The following is a 23082-nucleotide window of genomic DNA, read 5'->3' as shown; positions in this document are numbered from 1 at the left end:
GGGGGAAAGAGAGAGGGAAGCAAAGAGGAAAGAGAGTGAAAATTAAAGAAAAGAAGAAGTGAGGTGAGGACATTGGAGAGAAGTGTGAATTTGGACATGCGGATCTGTGTGTGAGTGTGTGTGTGTGTGTGAGAGAGAGAGAGAGAGAGAGACAGAGAGAGAGAGAGAGACAGAGAGAGAGAGAGAGAGAGAGAGAGAGCGAGCGAGCTCTGATGTCCCTGCATAAGGAAACACTCACACTTAGGTGGCTGGGTTGCAGGATTAGTACTTTAATTGGTACCTTAAGGAATAGAAGAGTCTTAACAACAGTGAACTGATACCATGGGTGGGCTGCAGGGCCATGGTGACACACACACAAACTTCACACACACTTACAAAAGTTGTGATTCTACCACTATTCTTGGGCAAACCTCACACTATTATGAAAGAATAAGTCAATTTTTTAAACCAAACCCTATTTAATGCAACATCTTTGAATTTCCCCCTTCAGACAAATAGTTGTTTCATTTGAATAAACTTAAGCTTTCTCTTTAAAGGGAGTATTTTGCTATTTTGACCAACTAGAACTTCATCCCAGTTTTATTCTAATGTAATAATGATCCCGTGTGACTTCATCATCACCAGGGCCTTTGCTGTCAGATTGTATCTGCAATGATTGGTTGTTTAAAATGGATACACAAATGTGGCCACTGTTGTTGTTAGCTGGCTATTAGTTGTTAACTGGCAAATTTAAACACAACAGTATTACACAGGATCTTTAAACCTTAAAAGGTAATCTCTTAAACCCATCCGTTGTCTGCAGTGATTTAACTTCACCTAATCACATCTGCTCAGTAAAGGTAATGTGCTATATAAAATATTCAAGTGATAAGTGAGCATGTGGTCACCCAGTCGGACCGCCTGGGTTCGAGTCTGACCAGTGGTTCTTTTCCTGCATGTCATTTCACACTCTCTCTTTCCCCTATTTCTGACTCTCCCCTGTCCTAAATTTAAATAAAGGTATATAAATCCCCAAATGAATCTTAAAAAATGTATTGATGAATAAATATGAATGTCATTTGATGTTAGTTTGACGGTAATTCACATCTGACTTGGCAGACTTGATTTTTACTTTTTGTTCTGTGTCGATTTCAGGGCAGGAGTAGCTCAGTCTGTATGCAATTAAAATTTAGCCCGTGTGAGGCTTGAGCAGGAAAGTCCTCGAGGTCAAGCAGGCATCTAAGTTCACGCTGCAGGCAAATGTGACCAAAATCCAATGTTTTGCTCATATACAACTAAGTCTGATTTTTTTTTTTTGATTGAACAGCATAAGTGACAAAAAATCTGATCTTTTCAAATCTGATTTTTGGGCTCCTTTCATCCTTTCTCTGAACAGCCGGGTTGCAAAGCGCGTTTGAGTTCAGTCCTGGACTGACAGGACGGATGGGAACAGGGGCTTGGGTGAACCATGTTCATCATACAAAGGCTGTTACTATCATGGACAAGTCTGTAGTCAGCTGTCATATTGACATAATCAGAGCTAAGTATGTTAAGATATTCACCTTGAGTTACCATGGCGATTTACCTGGTACAGTGAGGTAAAAGTGAGCCACTTTCTTAGTACTGTAAATTTAACTGATGTAACCTCAATAATTGTAAAGGGAGGCAACATTTTTTTGCAGGGGTTCATAGGTAATCAGTTCTGCTTTTTATAAATATTCTCTCTCCACATCATGCTGTGTGTGATGTCTTGTGTTGTTGTTGCGTGTGTGAATGCATGTCTGTGTGGAGAGTAGAGTGGAGTAGTTTTCAGACTTCACACTGGATTTCAGTTGGTTGACTGTTTCAGCCTTGATCACATTGATGAACCATCTCAACAAAATACTATCTCCATGCCAAAAGCTGCCAGCTTGGGTCAAAACCAACTTCTAAAGAGTGCATTCATCAAAGCCTCAGCCCTGATATCAGTCTGACAGCTGATATTACACAGAGAGGCTCTCACATTTATACATCCTAACCAGAGAATAAATTAGAAAAAACCTCATTAGGATTTCCTTAAGGACTATAATGTTACATTGTGTAGCAATCACTGTAAATGTGTGAACAAAAGGACATCCTCCCTGGAGTCACGCAGTGAGTGTGATCACCTGACTGTAAACTATCTAATGTCTGTAGGCTGAATTTACTAGAACATAAGTTGTATGCTCAACTATCTGTTTGTGCTCTGATCCCAATTTATTACATATTGCACTTAATAACGACTTACCTTGTCATGTCGGCAGTACAACAACTGTAAGTGTTGGGTCTACAGTGTGGTCTTTGGCTGACCTCTGACCATCTGTGTACAGTCTAATGACATGAGGATATTATGATCTTTAATAATGTACACATTTCCCTTTATATAAACACTCCTCTCAGATCAGCAATCCTATTCTAAGACCATTCACACATTAATGACTTCTTTCCCTGCTGGAGAGGATATGACTCCTCTTGAAGATTGATGACAAAGGTATGTATAAATAGAGTTGTGAGACGATGATAGAGAAAGAGGGAGGAATGATGGATAGATACAGGATATAGAAAATGGAGCTGTTAGAAAATGAAGGGGGAGGTATGTTCTGCATCTTAAATCAGTGTCATCAGGCCTTCAAATGAATTGTTAAGAGGCGAGAAAAATATGCAATAAAGTAGAATAGGTGTTCAAAATTTATCTAGAATTAAAATGTGTTCTTTTTTGTTTGCTTGCTGTTTTTTTTTTAAGATTACTGTATCAGCTTTCTTAGTTAGTCAAATGGTAATTACTAAATAATTATAAAACAAAATTATATGTTATTATTTGTCACTCATAGATTAAAATAATTCAGTTCATAACCGAATATGACTATGTGTAGTTATAGTTTTTGGACAGCCATGTTTTAAGGTGTGTTACAAAGGTGGGGTATCTTTGTATATCTTTGATAGTGGTGGGCAGAGATTTCCAGTTTTTTATTGCTCAAATGTGAGTTACCTAAATGGAATCAGAGGGTCAACAGTGGTGCTTCTAGTGATCTGACTGATGTTGTTATGTTTATAAAGGAGTTCAAAGGAGGAGGAGAGGTGTTGTGCAGAATTTTGTGGATATTTTTTTTATTTGATTTCATCTTCCCAGCTCAGCAGTTTACGGTTATTTATTATAACATAATGGTGAGAACTGTTAGGCTTCTGAGCCAACACTTGATTTTCTTGTAGAGAGTAGCTAATGGATTTAATGATAAGCTGTTAGTTTGTCCCCAGCTTGTCATATAGTATGTTAGCTGTGACATAATCATGGAATCCAGAAACAATTTGGGAGCATTAACACAAGCTGAAACTTTTTGCCAGATGTGACAAAACAGTTGTGTTGATTGTGATGACACTTTAATTTTTAATCCAACTTAATAATGTGCTGTTTGTATGAAACAAGCAAGATAAACACAAACAAAAGGATTTCTCCTTCAACTGAAACTGACACCTGGCAGAGTTGAGGCAATCTAGCTGTCATGCTCAATAACTCTTACTGTTAACATTTTGTTTACATATTTTGTAGACATATTTGCAAAATTCCATTTAGATTTGAATCTCCAATTCAACCAGTTTTGGAAAGATTGAAATCAACTTTTTAAAGGTACATTATGTAAAATTGCTTGCTAATGTTTACATTAAAATACCTAACTTAAATTTAAAACCCATGTTGTGTTTTTAGTTGAGTCCTGACATCACCTCAAATATTTCTGAAAGTTATCAAAGCCAGAGAAATTCGTAATTTTATAGTTGTAACGGGTTGTGTCTTGTGTCTTGAAGGCGGCCGCCAAGATGAGCCGCCATGATAGAAATGTTGATTGTTGTCAAGGAAACACCAGATGTTACATCAAAGACCACTGCATAAGCTAGCTGCTACTGAGAGTTGCCATTCGCTGTATGTGCTGCTTTAATAAAAAAATAAAAAAAAATAAAAAAAAATAAAAAAACGTCAGATTATACTCTGAGACATCGTCAGTACACATATTGTCTTTCTCAGGTTGGTTTCACCCGTTCATATAGATTCAACAACTACAAGATATGATCCTAAGGACGCTAAAAAGGGAATATCAAACATTTTGAAAACAGTGACCTCAAGAGTGCCTTTCTGAAAAGTTGAAAGATTTTCAACTTGAGCACTCAGAGCAGTCGCACATAACGAGTTCTTGTAAGAAAGACGGTGGGCGCTGCACTTTTAATCCAGTTGGCCATTTTTGGCTGTAAACGCTCTCTACTCATTGAAAGCAAATGAAAAAGATGCTGGCGCTGGGAGAAAAAAACGCTAGGTGGACACAGGGCCTTAGAGTTCATTGGAAACTTGTTGATGTGATATACGAGACCATCCTGTCTCCTATGGCTAAACCAAATGATCTACTAAAGTAGTACTCAATAAAGTTTGGACAAAACCACATTTCACATTTCAGTACTTAGGCTTTAGAGTTGAGATTGGAATCAGGCGTAATAGTTCGTGAATAATTTTAGCCAGTGAAAATATTTAGTATCAAATGTATGTTTCACAAGATGCACCATGGGGGGGTTTATTAAAATTAAATGTAGAAGCATTTTTATCCCCGAACATCTTTATGCATCTCTGAACAGATCGTATACCTGCAGCTCTCTCTCTTTATCTCTGTCCATTCTAAATGATATGTTCAGACAGCTCAGCCTCAGCAGTGTTCTCTTAATTATGCATGTAACAATGCTGTAGAGTCCAATATAGAAACAACTTTAAAGCCCCAGGATATGCACCCCAGGCATATTCTAAAGCCCCTGGTTCTCCTTTTTAACAGCCATGAAACTCAAATGCAGTGGTTCAGTTACTTCATTCACCGATGTGCCTAAAGGATGGCATGATTTGTTTATTTTACACACACTATATCATTTTTTATCTTTTTTATTTTTCTAACCTAATACTGCGTGTAAATAAATCAGTGTAATCCCTGGAAGAGATTAAAAAGCCTTCAATCTAGCTTGTTGTACAGACTACACCTACACCAGTAGGGCCTGGATGTACCCTATTGATAACAGATAGCAAAATGACCTTTGGGATTGTAAAACGCTTGTCTAAACATTTCTTGCCAAAAGCTTTGCATACAAATTTCCTACTGAAAGAATATGCACTGCTTTCCCAGAGAGCTCCTAACATTGTTTTGTTAACTGTTCCTCCTTAACTATCCGAATACTCACACACTTGGACCTGACTGACCTCTGCAGTTCAATTTGCATATCGAGAATTAATCCAGACAGATTTCCAATAAAGACAGACCTCAATTTTGTTCCACCTGCACTTTTCGGGAAGATAATTAATTGCTTTCAATTCACTTTGTTTTGTATGAAACGGCCTAGTAACTTTCCTCTGCTTATCACACAACAGTAAACTGCCTGAAAGCTGCAGCATGGTAGAATGTACCACCTTCAGGGTTGTAGGACCCTTTGAAATCTGTATCAACACATCATTCTGTTGCCCAAAACAAACTGTAGAGGTTAGCTACTACTACTACTACGACTACTACTACTACTACTACTACTACTAATAGTAATAATAATAATAATAATAAATAATAATAATAATAATGATAATAATAATAATAATAATAATAATAATAATAATACTACAGCAGAGATAAAAACAACAAAGTAACAATACATCGATAAAATTAACATTTACAAGACAAATTTACAGGATTACCTGATTGAGAATAATCAGGCTGAATATGCCAGTTTAAAAAGATGTGTGACATTTAAAGATGAAGAGAGAGCCAATATTACGTTTGTTGGGCGCGAGTTGTAGAGGTGCGGGGCAGATCGGCTGAAAGCTCTGGACCCTATGGTGGACAGGCGTGAGGGTGGTTCAGTAAGCTGAAGACCTGAGAGTGCAGGTGCTGAGCTCCGAGAAGTACAGAGGAGCGAGGTTATGGATGACTTTAATGATGAGGAGCAGAATTTTGAAGGTGATGCGAGATTTAACCGGGAGCCAGTCTCGCTGCTGAAGGACAGGAGTGATGTGATTAACAGAAGGGATTCTGGAGATAATGCAAGCTGCAGAGTTCTGGGCCAGTTGCAGTTTATGGATGGACTTGAGAGGGAAAACAAAGAGAAGGAAGTTGCAGTAGTCGACGGGGGAAATAACCAGGGTGTTGACTAGGATGGCGGTACTGTTAGGATTGAGGGACGGGCGGAGGTGATTAATGTTCCCGAGATGGAAATATGCAAACCGGCTGACATTATTGGCGTGAGCTTGGAATGATAGTGGGCTGTCAAGAGTGACATGACACCCAGACAATGAACTTGAGGGGAGAAGACCAAATGATTGAACTCATAGATTTGGTGCTGAGTTTTGTCACTGTTTCATTTGAAGAAGTTGCAGGAGAAAGATTTTATTTCTTGTAGGCAATCAGTCAGGGAAGTAGGCGGGAGGAAGGAGGTGGGTTTGGCAGATATAGCTGGGTGTCATCTGCATAGCAATGGAACTGGATGTAATATTTACGGAAGATATGGCTAAGAGGAAGGAGATAGATGAACAGAAGGGAGCCCAGGACAGAACCCTGAGGAACAGGAAAACTGGGATTTAAAGGTTTTAAGTTGAATGAACTGAGTAAGACCAGAGAGATAGGATAAATACAAGTGCAAGGGTGTGCCTGTGATTCCAATGGAGGTACGTCTGTCAAAGAGTTGACTGTGAGAGATGGTGTTTAAGCCTGCACTCAGATCAAGTAGGATGAGTGTGGTTAAAAGTCCAGAGTCAGCTGCCATGAGCAGGTCATTGGTGATTTTTACCAATGCTGTCTCTGTGCTATGGAGGGGGTGGGAAACCAGACTGTAATAGTTCATAAAGGTTATCATGAATGTGAACCTGAGATGCAACTGCTTTTCAAGATTTTTAGATACTGTAAGAAAGCTAGATTTGCAATCGTCAGTCGTTGAAACCACTGGGGTCTGCACCAGGTTTCTAGAGTTATTGCAGCTGATTTGAAAGAAACAGGAACAAGAGCAGAGGTGAGGGAGTACTGTATGATTACTGCTGCAAACACTCTCTACCCATTAAAAACAACTGAAAAAAGATGCTGGCACTGAGAAACAACGCTACGTGGACACGGGGCCTAAGATTTTAATAACCTATAAGTAACAGTACACTCACTACAAAGATTGGTCTTCATAGCCTCTTAAATACCATGGCTCCTTTAAAAACTCGCACTGTTTCCTTTACCCACTCTGCTCCGTGCTTTATGCCTGAACTATGCCAACTCAAAGAAAAAGGCCGTCGCCTGGAACATTTCTAAAAGAAAGCTGGACTTTGTTCACAAAGAAATTTACAATAACCACATTCTCCACTACAATGACAGTTTCTCCAAAGCAAAATCCACTCCCTACGCAGGTATAATCATATCAAGTGAAGGACTCTGTTCTCAATGGTCAACAACACAGTCTGACCACCAGACTCTCTTGCTCCTCATGTACTCAGCTGCTTACTGTAGCTCTCTAATGTCCTTTTTCACTGCCAAAGTAGACAAGATTTACCTGCAACTGACTCCTAATATCTCATCTCACCCAGTATTCTCAGCTCCTCTCTCTTGCTCACTTTCAAGTTTTAAACTTCCTTCTGTTCCTGAAATACAGTATCTGGCCACATTTGGAAAGCAAAGCCATTTACCTGTGTTTTTGACCCTCTTCCTACTGTCCTGGTGAAATCCTGCTACCCCCTTTATCTTTCCTAATAACAGAAGACAAAGTCCACCTGGATGAAAAGCGCAGCGCCCAGCGTCTTCAACTGGCGCTCTGCCGTTTTGTAAGGTTGCTCCGAGCAGCTCATGTTAAAAATCTTTCAACCTTTAAAAAAGTAAGCCTGAAATATGTCTTGAACCGGGCTTTATCCACTAGCAACTCCTGGACAAGGCGGTGATATTCCCTGTATTGCTGTTTCCTACGGATCGTGTTGTACCCACATCCTCCTTGCTCCGTTTCTGTTCGGACCTGTGATAGTGGGGCCATCATTATGAAGCTCATCATCCAGACAAAGTAGGAGGGCTAACATATTCTGATTAATGCTCATAGTAAAAGGAATTAAACTCAAATATAACAAAAGATGCAGTAAATAGTAACACAGCCGTGTTGTTCATGCAGCGGCCGTTGTCAACAAACTGTTGTCATGGAAGCAGGACGGACATGTTGCGCTTTTTGTTCTCAGTGCAGAAACACGTCATGCACACACTCCCGAGCGCACAGCCAGCGCTTTTCTGCTCAGAAAAGAACGCTAGGTGGAAACAGGGCCTTACTCTGTCAAGAAACATTTGATTGACATCCAGACATACTGTAAGGTTATGCAGAGTCTGTTTTTTTCCGTCCAAAATTAATGCATGTCAAAAAAATAAATAACAAAATAATTTATGTCTAGCATGTGTGCACACTGACTCTGTGTTTTTTCGCTTCCATCACTGTGAGTGTGGAAGTCTGTGTCCCTTCTTACTTTAAACATACTGCCAGTCACTGTACAGGATCAAGTGCATGTGTTTACTGGAGCACTATAAGTGTGATTAGACTCAGACCTGCAGATGGAGTGTATCTCATGCGTGTCTTCGTCCTTGCGGGCGTTGTCAGTCAGGCTGTCGCCAAGGGACATCAGACACTGAGCGAATCCTTTATAGATGGAGTGACACCTTCTGGTTGAATATGCAGCAGCAGGGCATTGGCTCAGCACTGAAAAACATAAACAGAACGCCACAAACAGAGAAAAGATGAATCGACAGTTGAACTTGTTGTGCTTGGTAAACTGCCATATAGCTATAACATAAATGCAGCAGTTAAAAATGTATTTTAGTTTCTCTTAGTTTTTGAGCACAGTGAGAAAGAGACACCTGTTAGTAAATATGTGTGTTTCCAGAGTGTGACATGTATGTATGTTTGTTTTAAATATATGGCAAGGGTTATTAATATTTTACAATTATTCTTCAAACCATGAAATGTAGTTTTAAGTTGGCTGCTGATCACCGACTGTCTGATTATTGACTGCTGTTTCCACTGGATGATCCCAGAAGGCAGGTTAAAAAAAGGGGGATCCCAATCTGCCTTCTTGCTAGCTACATGTAGCCACAATAATGCAATATAGCAACCCAATGGATAAAAATGTGGTTGCAATTAAAAAAGCTTACATTTCTCATTTAATCACTCAGAGCACTTTACCCTTCACATCTACATTCAGAGAAACAGTTTAGACTGTCTGTTCAAGGATGTCTGTACATTTTGATATATAAACTATTAAACTGTTATAAATACATACATAAAGTTGGAACATCACAGAGGTGTAATTGTGGGACTCAGTGATCCCCCATCTGTACCTCTTGCCGTGGTAACAGGTGCTTAATAGAGGCTCGGCACAATTGGCTAAACCTGAGCCATTTCGGAATCATTGTGAATGCACAAAGATACTGACAGTGGAGCTTTGTTGCGGCACTGTTGTCCAACAGTATTATTATAATCTCCCAATGCTTGTCCTGGCATAAAGACAGTAGTCCATCTAAAGGTCTTGTTTGGCTATAACTCGGAATAGCTTTGCAGGAAAACAGACTGACTAATGACACACTGCAATGAAAGGTCGGCTGATGAGGAACTAAAGAACTTCTCTTTCACACACTTATATACTGTACGTGAGTTTCATATCATGCCCCCTTAAATGGCCAATCCTTCAGTCAGCAGACATCTGGTTTGAAAATAATAATTTTAGAGCTAAAAAGCTAGCAGAACAAGGAAGCAAGCAGTGCAAGTTGTTTACACTCTGTTCAGTGGAAACATTTTAAAATAAGGGCAGGATGTGACTTTTACACCTATGTTTTGGAAAGGCAGACAAAAAGCCATTTGTTTATATCAGATGCATTTTGAAAGCAGTTATTAATACACCAAGTCTTTTTGAAAGTTTTCTTATAGCTACAAGGTCACAAGGTTTGAGGTTAACCGTCCAAAACATTACAGATCATTTGTTGATATAACTAAGCTCAGTCATACTCTCCAGGCTCTAAAGGTTTATTGCATTTGAGTAATATGTCACATCAGGTGAAAACAGGAAACCACTTCTTGTTCATGGTTCATGACAAATGTTGAGAGAACCAAATCAAAGCTTTCTGAGGATTTCTAAAGTAAGACACTCCAGTGCACATTTCCTTCACACACAAAGACTCATCTCTGACAGCCCTGTCTCACAAGTCTTTGGCTTTATACATAGCTATTTATATGTACAGCCATCACAAAAGTGTAAAGGGTGTCGGTCAGTTAGACAGGAGAAAAGTACATTTCTTGTCGAGAGATGTGTCGTTGTTTGCTGTTTGTTTATTTTTTTATAAGCAATCTTTCAATCATTTGGGTGTTTCACCATCATTTACAGATGAAACGACAGAGATCTCAGCTTTCATGCACACACAGCAGAGACTTAGATCTCTACTGGGACATGGGCACCACTGTTTGATTAGGCTGATCCTCTCTCATCGTCTGAAAAGCAGCAAATGAATGTCAGTCAGAGGCACAGAGAAGACTGCAAGGACATGTGGGGATAAAGTATCATGAAAACAGAAGATGGAATTATTTAAAAACCTAGTTTTGAACTTCCATCCTTCTTCCCCCATTTGACAAAAAACCTAAATTTATCCTTTCCTTATGCCTAAAGTTGTTCCAATCCGTTTGACCAACATCATCCATATTTCTCTGTAATTTCAGTCTGATTTGCTGTTTTCTAATTGCTGTTTGTTTGGTTTAAAGAAACAGCCTGAGTTATACATGATAAAAGCACTAAAAAGCTTGTTTTACTTTCAATTTGTTTTCTTATTTATGTAGAAAAAACTTGAAGGCCAGACCAGAGTTTATATCCTCCTCATTCCTGAGCATAATTAGGAAAGAAAAAAGGACTTTCAGGTTTTTAAAAATGCTTATGATGTAACACGATTCATCCTTTTTTCCTTATTACTGCACATGGCTACTTTTACATAAACAGAAAAAACCCCAGACTCCTTTAGTATAATTTAAAAAGTGCTTTAGAGATCAATGACATAATCTATATATTTACATTGTAAGTTAAAATACATACATTTTAGAGGTAATGTATATATAATAAGTAAACGTTTCTGTGTTCAGTTTTATTATACCAGAGAGAGATGTTTTTAAAAGATGTTTTACTTCTTGCTGCTCAATTCGGACAAGACTGAAGTTATTGTGATTGGACCTAAGAACCTTAAAGAGACTTTTTCTGCTGATATGACGGCCCTTAGTAGTATCAGCGTGGCCTCTAGTAACACTGTTAAGAATCTAGGAGTTCTCTTTGATCATGATATGTCCTTTGGTTCCTACATTAAACAAATTTCAAGGACAGCCTATTTTCACCTTCGTACTATCTCTAAGATCAGGCAGATCCTGTCACAAAATGATGCAGAAAAATTAGTTCATGCATTTGTTACCTCCAGGTTGGATTACTGTAATTCTATTTTAGCAGGGTGCTATGGTAAATCTCTAAAGACCCTTCAACTCGTCCAAAACGCTGCAGCTCGTGTTCTTACTAGAACTAGGAAAAGGGACCACATTACTCCTGTATTGGCTTCTCTCCACTGGCTCCCTATAAAATCTAGAATAGAATGTAAAATCCTTCTGCTCACCTACAAAGCTCTAAACGGTCAGGCACCATTCTATCTTAAAGAGTTAATTGTACCGTACTATCCGACAAGAACATTACGTTCCCAGAATGCAGGCCTGCTCGTGGTGCCTATAGTCTCTAAAAGTACTATGGGAGGTAGAGCCTTTAGTTATCAGGCACCGCTCCTTTGGAATCGTCTACCAGTCGGAGTCCGGGAGGCAGACACACTAGGTACTTTTAAGAATAGACTTAAAACTTTTCTTTTTGATAAATCTTATAGTTAGGGCTGGCTTAGGACCAGCTCATAGTTATGCTGCTATAGGCCTAGACTACCGGGGGAACTGGCACCAGGATCTCTTATCTCTCTCTCCCTCTCTCTCTCCCAGCTTTCATATCTTATTACTGCTTGTTACCATCTTTATATTCTAACCTCTCCTTTTTCTGGGAGCTCCTGAGCTCTCTGAGCTCTCTGAGCTCTCTGAGCTCTCTTAGGTTCATTGGGACTGTTGGTGAGGATGGCCTGCCCAAACAACCCCCCCCCCAACCTATCCTATCCTATCCTATTCTTCTTTCTGCATCTTGTCCCATCTCCCCCATCCCATTTCAAGCCCAGCACAGTTTAGCAGATGGCTGTTCCGTCATGAGCCCGGGTCTGCTGAAGATTTCTGCCTGTTAAAAGGAAGTTGTTTCTTGCCACACTATGACGGATTAAGCTGGGCTCTTGTAATATAGCCATAAGTAAGGTCCTTTACCTGCTTTTTGTAAACATAACGATGAGCATGGTCTTGTTACCTGCTCTTTTGTTAATGTTAACAGACAAACAGTAAGGTCCTTTACCTGCTTTTGTAAAGTGTCTTGAGATAACGGCTGTTATGAATTGACGCTATATAAATAAAGATTGATTGATTGATTGATTGATTAAAAAACACTATGTTCACTTTACAGGATGTTTTAGCTCTTAGCTGTGAAGTTTGTTCAGGATTTTGTTTGTCCTTTTCATTTCAGACGAGTTGTGTGAAGTTGCATTCTGCTGTAAACACCCCATTTCCTGATATGAATGTTTCATATTAAAAGCATTACAACTACAGATAGGGCTGGGACTTTTATTGAGAAGAACTTGTCAGAAATAGAAAGTGTTTATCATCGAAACCATCGAAACAAATGTCAGCTTTAGCGAAGGTGTACTTTATTTTTTATGTTTGCATAAAGTGGCTATAATATGGCTATTATAAATGTGCTATATAAATAAAGGTGACTTGACTTGACAATGCCAGCAGCATTTAATAATGTGTATATTCATTTACAGTATTAAGGAAAAAAGTCAAGTTAAAGTTACTTTCCCAACTAACGAGTTACTTTTATAATGCAGTTACTAAGTTAGAGCCTTGAATTGATTGATTTAGAGCAGAAAGTTTAAAAACCAGTGAATCATTGAAAAGTCCAAAATGTGTCTCCCAAAAACAAACAATCCTTTCAGTCAACAATGATAAAAGTTATCATCCTTATGGCGTCTTCTCCTGACCATCCTTACTTTTCTCACCACTTGTGGGACAAGAAGCTGAGGGGGAAACAAAAGGAGGTGCAGTGTTTTGGCAGATTCTTTCTTCCACCATCTGGTGATTGTTCTTGTCTTTTTCCAATTTGAATTCATCTCCTTCTTACTCATTCATTTCAAAGCTCCTGTCAGAAAATTGCACACAAGTGTTTACCTGCCTATTATGTACAGCTATTGCAGAAAGTGCAGAGGAAACTGCTGAGATCCTCCGTTCCATAAAGGTTTTATTTCAGGTACGTCAAACTATTTTCTATGCAGTAATAAGGTTCCGTTTGATTGCTACCAATTGAGGAAAAAAATCTCTGACATTAATGATAAAGAGGTGAGGTTAAAGTAGGGCTTCTACATTTTTTTTCAGGAGTCATAAAACTTAAACAGTAAATCATTAATATTACAAACATCTTGTGGCTTTCTTCACAAAGAAGTTTGATGTTCAATGTGATGATCATCTTTTCAACAGTTGTTTTTTTGGGATCATTTTAGACGAATGAAAAAATTATCCCAAAAGAACACCTTCATGTTTGGCTCTTCTATCATATTGATGGAGCCAAGAAAGTTTTAAACTTATTACATGGCCAGATCATGGATGTTCAATGTGCAAGTCAGTGGCTGTTTTTTTAAACACATTTCTTCTCAAGAGCAGTTGCTGAATGAGGTCCAATACTTTCCAACTCTATATGGTATGTTTTGAAAGAAAACACACTTTCCTTTGTCTCTATCTGATTCAATGGGTTGTCTATTGTTCTTCTGGCATAGGCTGTGGACTGTTTTTAGCACCTTAACTGTTCTTTCATCTTCATGCCTTTTGACACATGGAGAGCTGTTTTTGACTGGGCTGTTACAGTGCTCATGCTTCTCACAGCAGCAGTTTTGTTGCTGTTCTCCAGTTTCAATCCCTCACAGTGAATAACAGATATTGTGCTGTCTCTGTGCTTTTTGTTTTCAAGATGGACTGTGATGTTTCAGCTTTAACCACAACATTGCCTCTTCACCTGTCTGTCTGGTATGAACATTTTCCTTGATAAGACTTCCTTGCAGGGGTGTAGAATCAGCTAGGGACAGTGTTGATACATCTCTACCTCTATCATGATGGCACATAATTGCCCCTCACCAATAATAATGTCAAAATAATAAATGGGCAGAAAGGCAGATCTAACAATACATGTTGATAATTACATTTTCAATAATTAACAAGAAAACACATATACAGTATGGCAGCGAGCGACGGGACCAATAGGTTGGAGTTTGAATGTTACAGTCAGAATTCCCAGGGTCTATGAAAGTTTGACATTGATAAATTGTTAATCAGGCATGGTGTTGTGTAGATAGAGACCTTCATGTGGGACACATTGTGGTTAATCAGAATACAAGTTATTGCACATACTTGTTGGTGAGCATGAAAACCTAAAGGAATCTCTGTACTGTGGTGACATCTCAGAAGAAAAAGAAAAGGTTATGCAAACTAGTTCAGCCCAAGGAATGTATTTATGTACTTTAGCCTGACCACAAGCAGTGATTAAATGTTGTTGTTTTTTAAATTACAATTATTTTCCTCAGAAGCCCAGGGAGCATGGGTAACACTTAAAAAACTGTTTTAGATGAAGAAGGTGACCCTGCTAAAGAACAATATAATCTCAAAGTATATTTAAAGGTCCCATATTCTGCCCTTTTTGGGGGTTCGTATATCTAATCTTTATGTCTTCCAAAGTACATTCACAGTAGCTACTGTTTGAAAAAGTGTCTGTTTACACGTACTGCCGCTCCATGCTGGCTCTCTCACCTGTATTTCTAATGCTCAGAATCCCCCATGAAGAGAAAAAAAAGGTGTCCCCACATGTGTCAAGTCTGATCTGATTGGTCGGCCGATCTGCTCTCATGTAATTGGTCAGTTGTTCGGCTTTGTTTTCAGACAAAAGCCCCTTTTACCATATTGGGAAGGCTACAGTCAGTCAGAGGGGAGCTGCTTTCTACAACGAGCCAATGGGCTTGGATCAGTGATAGTACGAATTTCTGTGAATACGTTCAGTTTGGTAACATCTTGTAGAGGTGATTTTGCTGTTAGCAGACTACGATTTATTCTGAGAAGATATGACCATATTTGAAGAGAAACACGTTATATGAGGTATCACAAAAGTATAATGTATGGCCTCAGTTGACAGTACAATGATGAAGTGTTCCTCAAATAGAGGTTTGACATTTAAAGAGTAAAGGTAATGTGATTCTTCATACCATGTATAGAAATATCTAAAGTGGGAAGGAATTTGTGACATCTGTTGTGCTGTATATAATGGCTCCACACTGACCATTAAATTGTCTATCTTTCATCCTGCACAGAGTCTCAGTGTTGTCTGTTAGATCAGAACCACAGCCGTGATATGCTGCGTTAATATTATCCAGTCTGTTGATAGATTCAGCTTTAGGGACATTTATATTATTCAACCCATCAATCAGTGACATCTTTGATAGACAAATTTTCAATGAGGGGGCTAGGGACCGAGTGTTTCATGCAGCTATCCTACTGTTAACAGGAGAAGCCGCGTTTACACAGACTTTGAATGTTTGCAAATAGATGCCCAAATCTGCAAAATCACTGAGAAACACACTAAAGAGTATATAAAACAAGAAACAGCAGAATATGGGACCTTGTGCATTATAAACGTTCAGTCAGACATCTAAAATATGCACAATATTTTCTGCAGTATTACATATTTTGTTTGGCGTCTAGGCTCCAAACTAATCCCTCCTGGGCATTTTTATTTACACACAGAAGTTTAAGTAGTGATGGGATGATAGACACTGGGGTTGTGGATGGGGCTCAGAAAGAATGGATTTGTGCAGGTCAGAGCTGGGAATGGAAGAGCAGAAGGAGAGACTAGAAATCTTGAAGTTTAAATAGACCCTTAATTAGAAGGAGTTGTTGTCAGGTTTGAGGATTGCCACTTTACAGTCTTGAATTAGGCATGTCTTATTTTTCATTTTGTCTTTTTTTTGGAGACAGACCATGAGGGAAAAGCATGAATATGATTTCCAATGCCTCTTTGTCTGTACAAAAATAAATGTCCATTCAACTTGTAAGTGGACATTTAGTTACATGCTAAAGTTTACTCTGCTCTATCTTTTGCTCTAAAAAGGACCATAATTTACTAAAAGAACATCACCCTGTATTAAAAAGCCTATAACCAATTGTGACCTTAACGTTTTATTAGGAAAATGAACTAAAGAAATGAATCGCCTGAGAAGGAGGGTGCTGGTTACACTTTCAGTCCAGAGTCTTCGTCCACCTTTGATATTCACAGTCTACAGTAGTGACAGATAGTTCACTGAACTAAAATGGTCCCCTTTAAAGGTGTGAAAGGCACAGATGCATCATGTCATGATTAGTGTAAAAGATGGCAGAGATAATGCTCCTGAAAAGTGTGACTTCCCCAGAAGTGGCTTGTCGCGTCGCGTAAGAGTCAGAATGGAGCCACGGCTGGAGCCTGTCAGGTGAACAGGAGATGCTAATTGGGTCAGACACTGCATCACCACAACTCTCCCTCCTCTCCCCAGAGACCTGCTGTTAAATATTTAATAAACCAGACCTTCTCCCACCCCCTTCCTTTGCATTGCTTTTTTTTCTTTTTAAGGAAAGCTATTGATTTCAGGCAGGGTTGTTCAAGGGGCTTGGAGTTTATTGGCTTCACTCATCTCCATCAAGTTTTAATGAAGACCTGAGGAGGAAAAACAGCTGGTGAAGTAGAAAAGAAAAGTGGTGTTTAACGCGAAGAGAATGAAATGGAGGAGATGGGGAAAGAAAGGAAAAATTGTCCAGGAGTGCTAGTTTTAGTAACAAGTGGCTGCTGAGAGAAATATACGAGTTTAATTAGGCAAGTTATCAACGTGAAGGCAAACCTATAGTATGTGCTTCGACATTGATCCTGTCTGCTGTTCAAAAAGAGTTGACTCTTGAAATAAACTGGCAACTGCACTTAGAAAAACAGGATGTAACGTGTTTATTCATGAGATTTGGGTTTGCAGGGTTTTTTTTTTCTTTTGAGAGAAACAAGTTTGTTATATCCCCCTGCCACAAATACTTCTCTCTCATGCTACTTCACAGCATGCTACAGTCAAAGTCCTGCCCCCCAGGTCCTCACCGATCAGACTTTATGTTAAACACTGTCAGGTATTCAAATGTTGACTCAAATAGTGCACACCAACAAATGCTTTAAAACTAAAATCCCGATCTTCAAAAAAAGATATAGTTTGTCAATATATTAATGAAATTGATCTTGTTTAAAAAATGATGAGCAGGAAAGTGTAACAGAGTTTTAATTTCTTAAAGTATTAGAAAAAGGGCTGTACAATTTGCAATTGACAATAGCTAAAACTAAATGTCGTCTGATTCAATTGGAAAATGTGATAAAGCAGAGAACTTTTCAGACTTTGTTGGAAAGCATGCTTGACACTGAAAGGAGTTTGATATCTCTGATTGATCCTCTTTACTAATGATCTGTTTGCAAGTTTTGATTGAAGCTTTAACATGTCATCATAAGATTGTTCAACTTTATTGAATCAGGGTCAAAACACTTTTATGTCGCTGCAAGAAATAACTTCATTCACTGTTTCAAATGTAAGTTTCCTTGTGTACCCAAGTGGCAACCTTATATGCAATAAACTGCATTTTCTTGAGTGTTCACTTGAAACTTCCAGGGCTTCAAAAACAGTAGCATTCACCTTTATGTGAAAGTGCTCATTTTAACAGCAGACATTAAAATATTTACTGCCTAGTACAAAAAAAAAACTGATTCTGAATTTGCTAGTTAATGGCTTTATAGGCACACCCTGTATGGGAGGGACATTTTATTTTATTACCCAGGAGTCATATGTGAGTTATGCATAACAAGGCAGGAGGATTAAGCTCGCCTAAGTTCCAGCTCTTAGCCTGTTGATAAGTTGAACTAAAGGGTCAGAATTTTCAATTATGGCGAACACCATGATAGGCTTCCAAAACAGACCTTCAGATAACAATGGGTGACGTCAGTCATGCTGCGTCCACTTTCCGCTTGTATTTACAGTCAGTGGTGTAACATTGGATTGGAAATGTCCGAAAGCTTCTAAAAGGTTGATCTGATCTGTTTATCTTTGCAGGTTAACAACTGATAAAAACCAGTACAGTGTTTCATCACAAAATGTAATGTATCAATTCAATGAGTCAAAGCTTTTACAGTTTGCGTGTCCACAACAGTGCTTCATCAGAGTTCCACCATCATTACGTCCTTGTACTTGCACATTGCATCCTTAACATTGTAATATTGGCGTCCCAATATGTGAATTCACATTTCTTTACAGTATTGAAGCTAGAGAGGTCACTTTGAATCACAAGTGGCAGCTCTAGCACACACACACACACACACACACACACACACACACACGCACACACACACACACACACACACACACACACACACACACACATATATAGAGCTGTTTCACTTCTCTGTTGGCAACACTGCACACAGCCACAGTCATCCACTAACATGCCTGTGTTATTACCTCCGATGGTTGATCAAGAGCGTAACGACTTTCCCCCACCGTCAGTGAATTACACATGAAAGCATGAAAACCAGGCCAGGTACCAAACTGAAATATGGGTATAAGTAGCATAAGTATACAACTCCAGCTGCATGGGACACATGAAGGGACAGCTGATCAACTGCTTCTCAAATGGCCTTGATAAATATTTGATATCTGAACTAAGATTGAGCCCAAGGGAGGGGAAAGAGAGCAGGGGTAGCTGAGAGGTGGAGTGACTGATTGATTTGTACATGGAGCAAAGATTCCCAGACTTGATTGTGATCGGAAAGATAAAGGGATAAAAAAGAGAAAAAGAAGTGTAGAAAATCTGTTTGTGAGGGGGCTCAGATGTGTGACAGAAATCTGTTGTCAGTGTTCCCACTGCATCTAATAATGAGGGAAACTATCTGCAGTTAAACATATTAAAAACTAAAGATATGAATGATATGACCGATTTTAGAAAGAAGCACTGCACACAAGAAGTCACACTCGCTAATGGTCAACCAGTTGAATGTGTACAATCATACAGATATCTTGGGACATTTATCGACTCTAAACTTAACTTTGAAATGAATTGTTAAGCTGTGTGTAAAAAGGGGCCACAGCGTTTATCCTGTCTGAGGAAACTGACCATTTTCACATTGACAAAACCATGATGATCATTTTTTACCATGCTTTTGTTGAGTCAATTCGATCTTTTCTGTTGTGTCATGGTTTAGAAACCTCTCTCTGGAGAAAATAAATCTCTGAAGCGTAGCGTGAGGTGGTCCGGTAAAATGATCGGAGAGCAACAGCTCAGTCCGGAGATCTTGTACATACCAGGCAGGTGGAGCAGCTCACCGGCTTAGTGTTAAAAGATGAGTCCCATCATCTGTACTGTGAGTTTCAGCTCCTTGCTTCTGGGCGAAGACTTTTAGTTCCAAAGGCTAGAACGAAGCAATGTAGGAATAACTTTGTCCCAGCAGCCATTAGAGAGCGGAACAAGTCCTACTGTGTGTCTTTCCTTTTTGCTGCTTGATGTGGTTGTTGTAATTTCATGGAGGCCATGCATGGAGGGATGGAGATAGCAGCCTAGGAAGCTGTTGGCAGCCTGAGAAGCTGCGCAGGTTCCAATCACGATGCACTTCATGCACCTCAGCACTTTTACCTGTGTACCATGCATTTGCATTTTGTTTGTTTATGAATTTTTGTGATATATTAAGTGTCTCTCACTGCAATCAAATCTACATACAACTACAAATAAAGTAACCTGAACACGAAAAGCAAAACTGACTAATCTGTCTCAAATAAGTTCCACAAAACGGGCAAAACATCTTCTTTCACCACAAACAACCGTACAAGTCTTTCTGCCAAAACAAACAAAACAACCCCACATTAATTTTGGTCAATTCCTGCATTAGGTACTTTCCCTTTCCATCAAGATGTTGTCGTCTGTAAATTTGTCTCAGCACTTACAAAAGTGTTTCACATCTTGTAAACTTGTTTTTGTCAAGTCTTTTGGTTTTGTAATTGCCTTCCTTTTATAAAATGTAAAAATGTTTTTGTAAATTTCAATTTGTCTCACATTTTGTGAAAGTATTTCACACTTTTTAATTTTGTTTTGCACCTCCAAGCCATTGTGGAAAATGGCTATTTAATTCATATTTGTTTTAACTTGTTTTTAAAACATGAAAAATCATCAATGTGGCACCTTTTAAAAAAATAACCAATATGCACTGACAGTACACTATGATTGATGTTTTTTTGTTTCTCAATAAAGGACTCTTAAGTTGATCTTTGTTAGGTTATACATTTTAGTTACTTTTAGTGTCTTTTATTTGCTTTCTCGAAGTAGCCAAACCATTTATATTCTTATGAAATAAGTTTAAGAGCAAAGTTTAGTGTAAAGTTTCACACCAGAAAAAGAAACATGATTTACCAACCACTTGAGATCACATTTCTGTGTGCTGCTAGTAAATTGATTCGACTAAGCCTGCCAAGCTCAAACACAAAACAAATTTATATAAACACATATTTTTCAATGTAGCTCCTCAACTCAGTTATAGCCAACAGACTTTACAATGACCATCATCCGTTTATTACAAAATAAACCCAATGGACACTGTTCATTTTTTGCATCCAGTACAAATCCAAGCATTGCTTACTTTTTTTTATTTTAACTTTTTGTGGCTGTAGTTAGGTTACTACAAGAAATAAAAACTAAAATAAATTTCCATGAAGTTTAATGTTATCTCAAATGCTTAAAAAGGTACACAGCTGTCCCATTGGATGCCAATTTATTATCACTTACAGATGAAAATGAAATGAATTGCCTGATGAAAGACAACAATATTAATTCTGCAGTCATGCACAAAGGCTGCAGTTAAGATTAAGACGCATTTCTTCTCAATTTGAAATTCGATTTCAGTTTCAGTTTCTTATGCTCTATTTTCATGAACACAGAATCAACACAGTATTTTTTATATTCACTGTCTGAGGAACAATGGCTCCTTTTATTAAGTATGATATGACAGATTAAAAACTACTCCTTGCTTTGAAGGTTCATTTACCAAACTTAATTTTTCCTGCTACATTTTTATCTTTATCTCTTGTTGCTGTTAAAAGCAGCAACTGAATCTTATGCTTAATGATTTAAAACTGCTTTCATGACTTCAGTTGAAGGTCTGACAAAAGAAAGCAGATGTCAAGCTGTCTTTATGAACTTTAACTGTTAAGTGTTTTTGGCAGCATGTGTTGTTTATATTTACTCATCAAATCTTTCAAATCACTGTGCTGTACGGAGCACAGAGGACTCAGTGACACCCTGCTGATACAGTGCAACAAAGACAACGACAAAGAGTGCTGCTGCCATGTTGCAGACTGTAATATTTTATACATGACATGTATTCACAGCTATTATAATATCTCTTAGGCACAAGAAGAAACACATACACACACATGCACACACGGATACAGAGTTTGTACTGATCTCTTCACAGGTCTTGTCGTGCAGAGGCTGGCAAGATCACTGCTGACTGGACTGAAATGCTGCTGATGCCTCACCTGACAAAAAAACACACACACACACACACACACACACACACAGGCACTGTATCTCCGGGGAACACATTGATTAGACCAGCTATTTTTCTTCAGTTGTCAATCCATCCCTGTATAATGCATGGCTCCATGTGATCCCTCCATCCCTAAGAAATTACTTGATAATAATAATACTACAGTAAATTTGAAAAATTGGTATGAAGAATAACATTCAATTAAAGTCCACAGAGCTTTGGTATGGTGTTATTACTTATAACTGTTAAATATGAATGGAAATGTTCGTGGCTGTAATGCCTGACTGGACTGAAATGCAGGCAGCTTCCCCAGGGAACACATATATTGATTAGACCAGCTATTATTCGAGAGTAGTTGGTCTATCCCTGAATGATGCCTATGCCGCCCCCTCCACCAATACACACACACAGACTCACTCTTATATGATTCCATGGCAACTTTCACTAAGGAAACTTTGGCCTCTGACGTGCCTCATCCTGAAAACATGTGTAAACAAATGATGGTACTCAAGGTGATAAATACCTTGTTGCGTAAGAAGCAAGATCCCACTGAGACAATGGAGAATGTTTTACCTCTGCGTGTTTATATGTGCGTGAGCATAAGCTCCTGTGTATAGTTTATTCACATAGTTCATAAATGTGTGTGTGGGTGTGTGTGTGTGTGTGTGTGTGTGTGTGTGTGTGTGTGTGTGTGTGTGTAGGTGTGTGTGTGTGTGTGTGTTTCTTGCTCTGGTTGCCTGTGTGTTCATGCGACCAGAAAATGACAACAACACATTATAATTAGACATGGTCTGGGTGAGGTGACTGTCGAGTGTGAATGGGACAGTACCTTCTATTGACACCTGTAGGTGTGTGTGTCTGCGTGTGCTTTCTCAGTTCCTGTTATCTCTGCTGGAGGTTATATTGAAAGAAAGACAGAAAATAAAAAGAAGGAATCAAAGAAATAAAGATGCCCTATCTGCAGGTTTCTACAGTGAAGGCTATAGATAAATGACTGGGGGAAGAGTATGACCCGTGAAAAGGCAAAACAGCCCACAGAGAGCCTCTGTGTGCAGCTTCAGTGCTTGTTAACATAAAAAGATAGCAGGAATAAACAAGTTCTTCAAAAACGTAATCTTGCAGTCGTTTGTAGCCTCATTCTGAAGTGCTGCTCTTTATTCCACACAGAAAACCTTTCCATCTGCTCCTTAGATTAAAAACTGTTTAATGTCTTATTATGTTACTGAGGCACAACATCCACTGTAAAACAAATGTTTCATGACCCTCTTACATTACAAACAGAATGATTATGCATTTTA

General features: G+C 38.7%; 1 protein-coding gene across 1 annotated transcript in view; it reads right to left on the bottom strand.

Moving 5' to 3' along the window:
• The window catches only part of nrn1la (neuritin 1-like a), a 63735-nt gene that overhangs the window by 8425 nt on the left and 32228 nt on the right, over window positions 1–23082 (bottom strand). The window contains exon 2 of the mRNA XM_079346520.1: window positions 8559–8709. Coding sequence (XP_079202646.1) covers window positions 8559–8709 — 151 coding nt within the window. The remainder of the gene's footprint in view (window positions 1–8558; window positions 8710–23082) is intronic.

The sequence above is a fragment of the Symphodus melops genome (assembly GCF_947650265.1).
Source record: "Symphodus melops genome assembly, chromosome: 6".
In the NCBI taxonomy this organism is placed as follows: Eukaryota; Metazoa; Chordata; class Actinopteri; order Labriformes; family Labridae; genus Symphodus; species Symphodus melops.
This window is presented reverse-complemented; position numbering and strand designations above follow the sequence as displayed.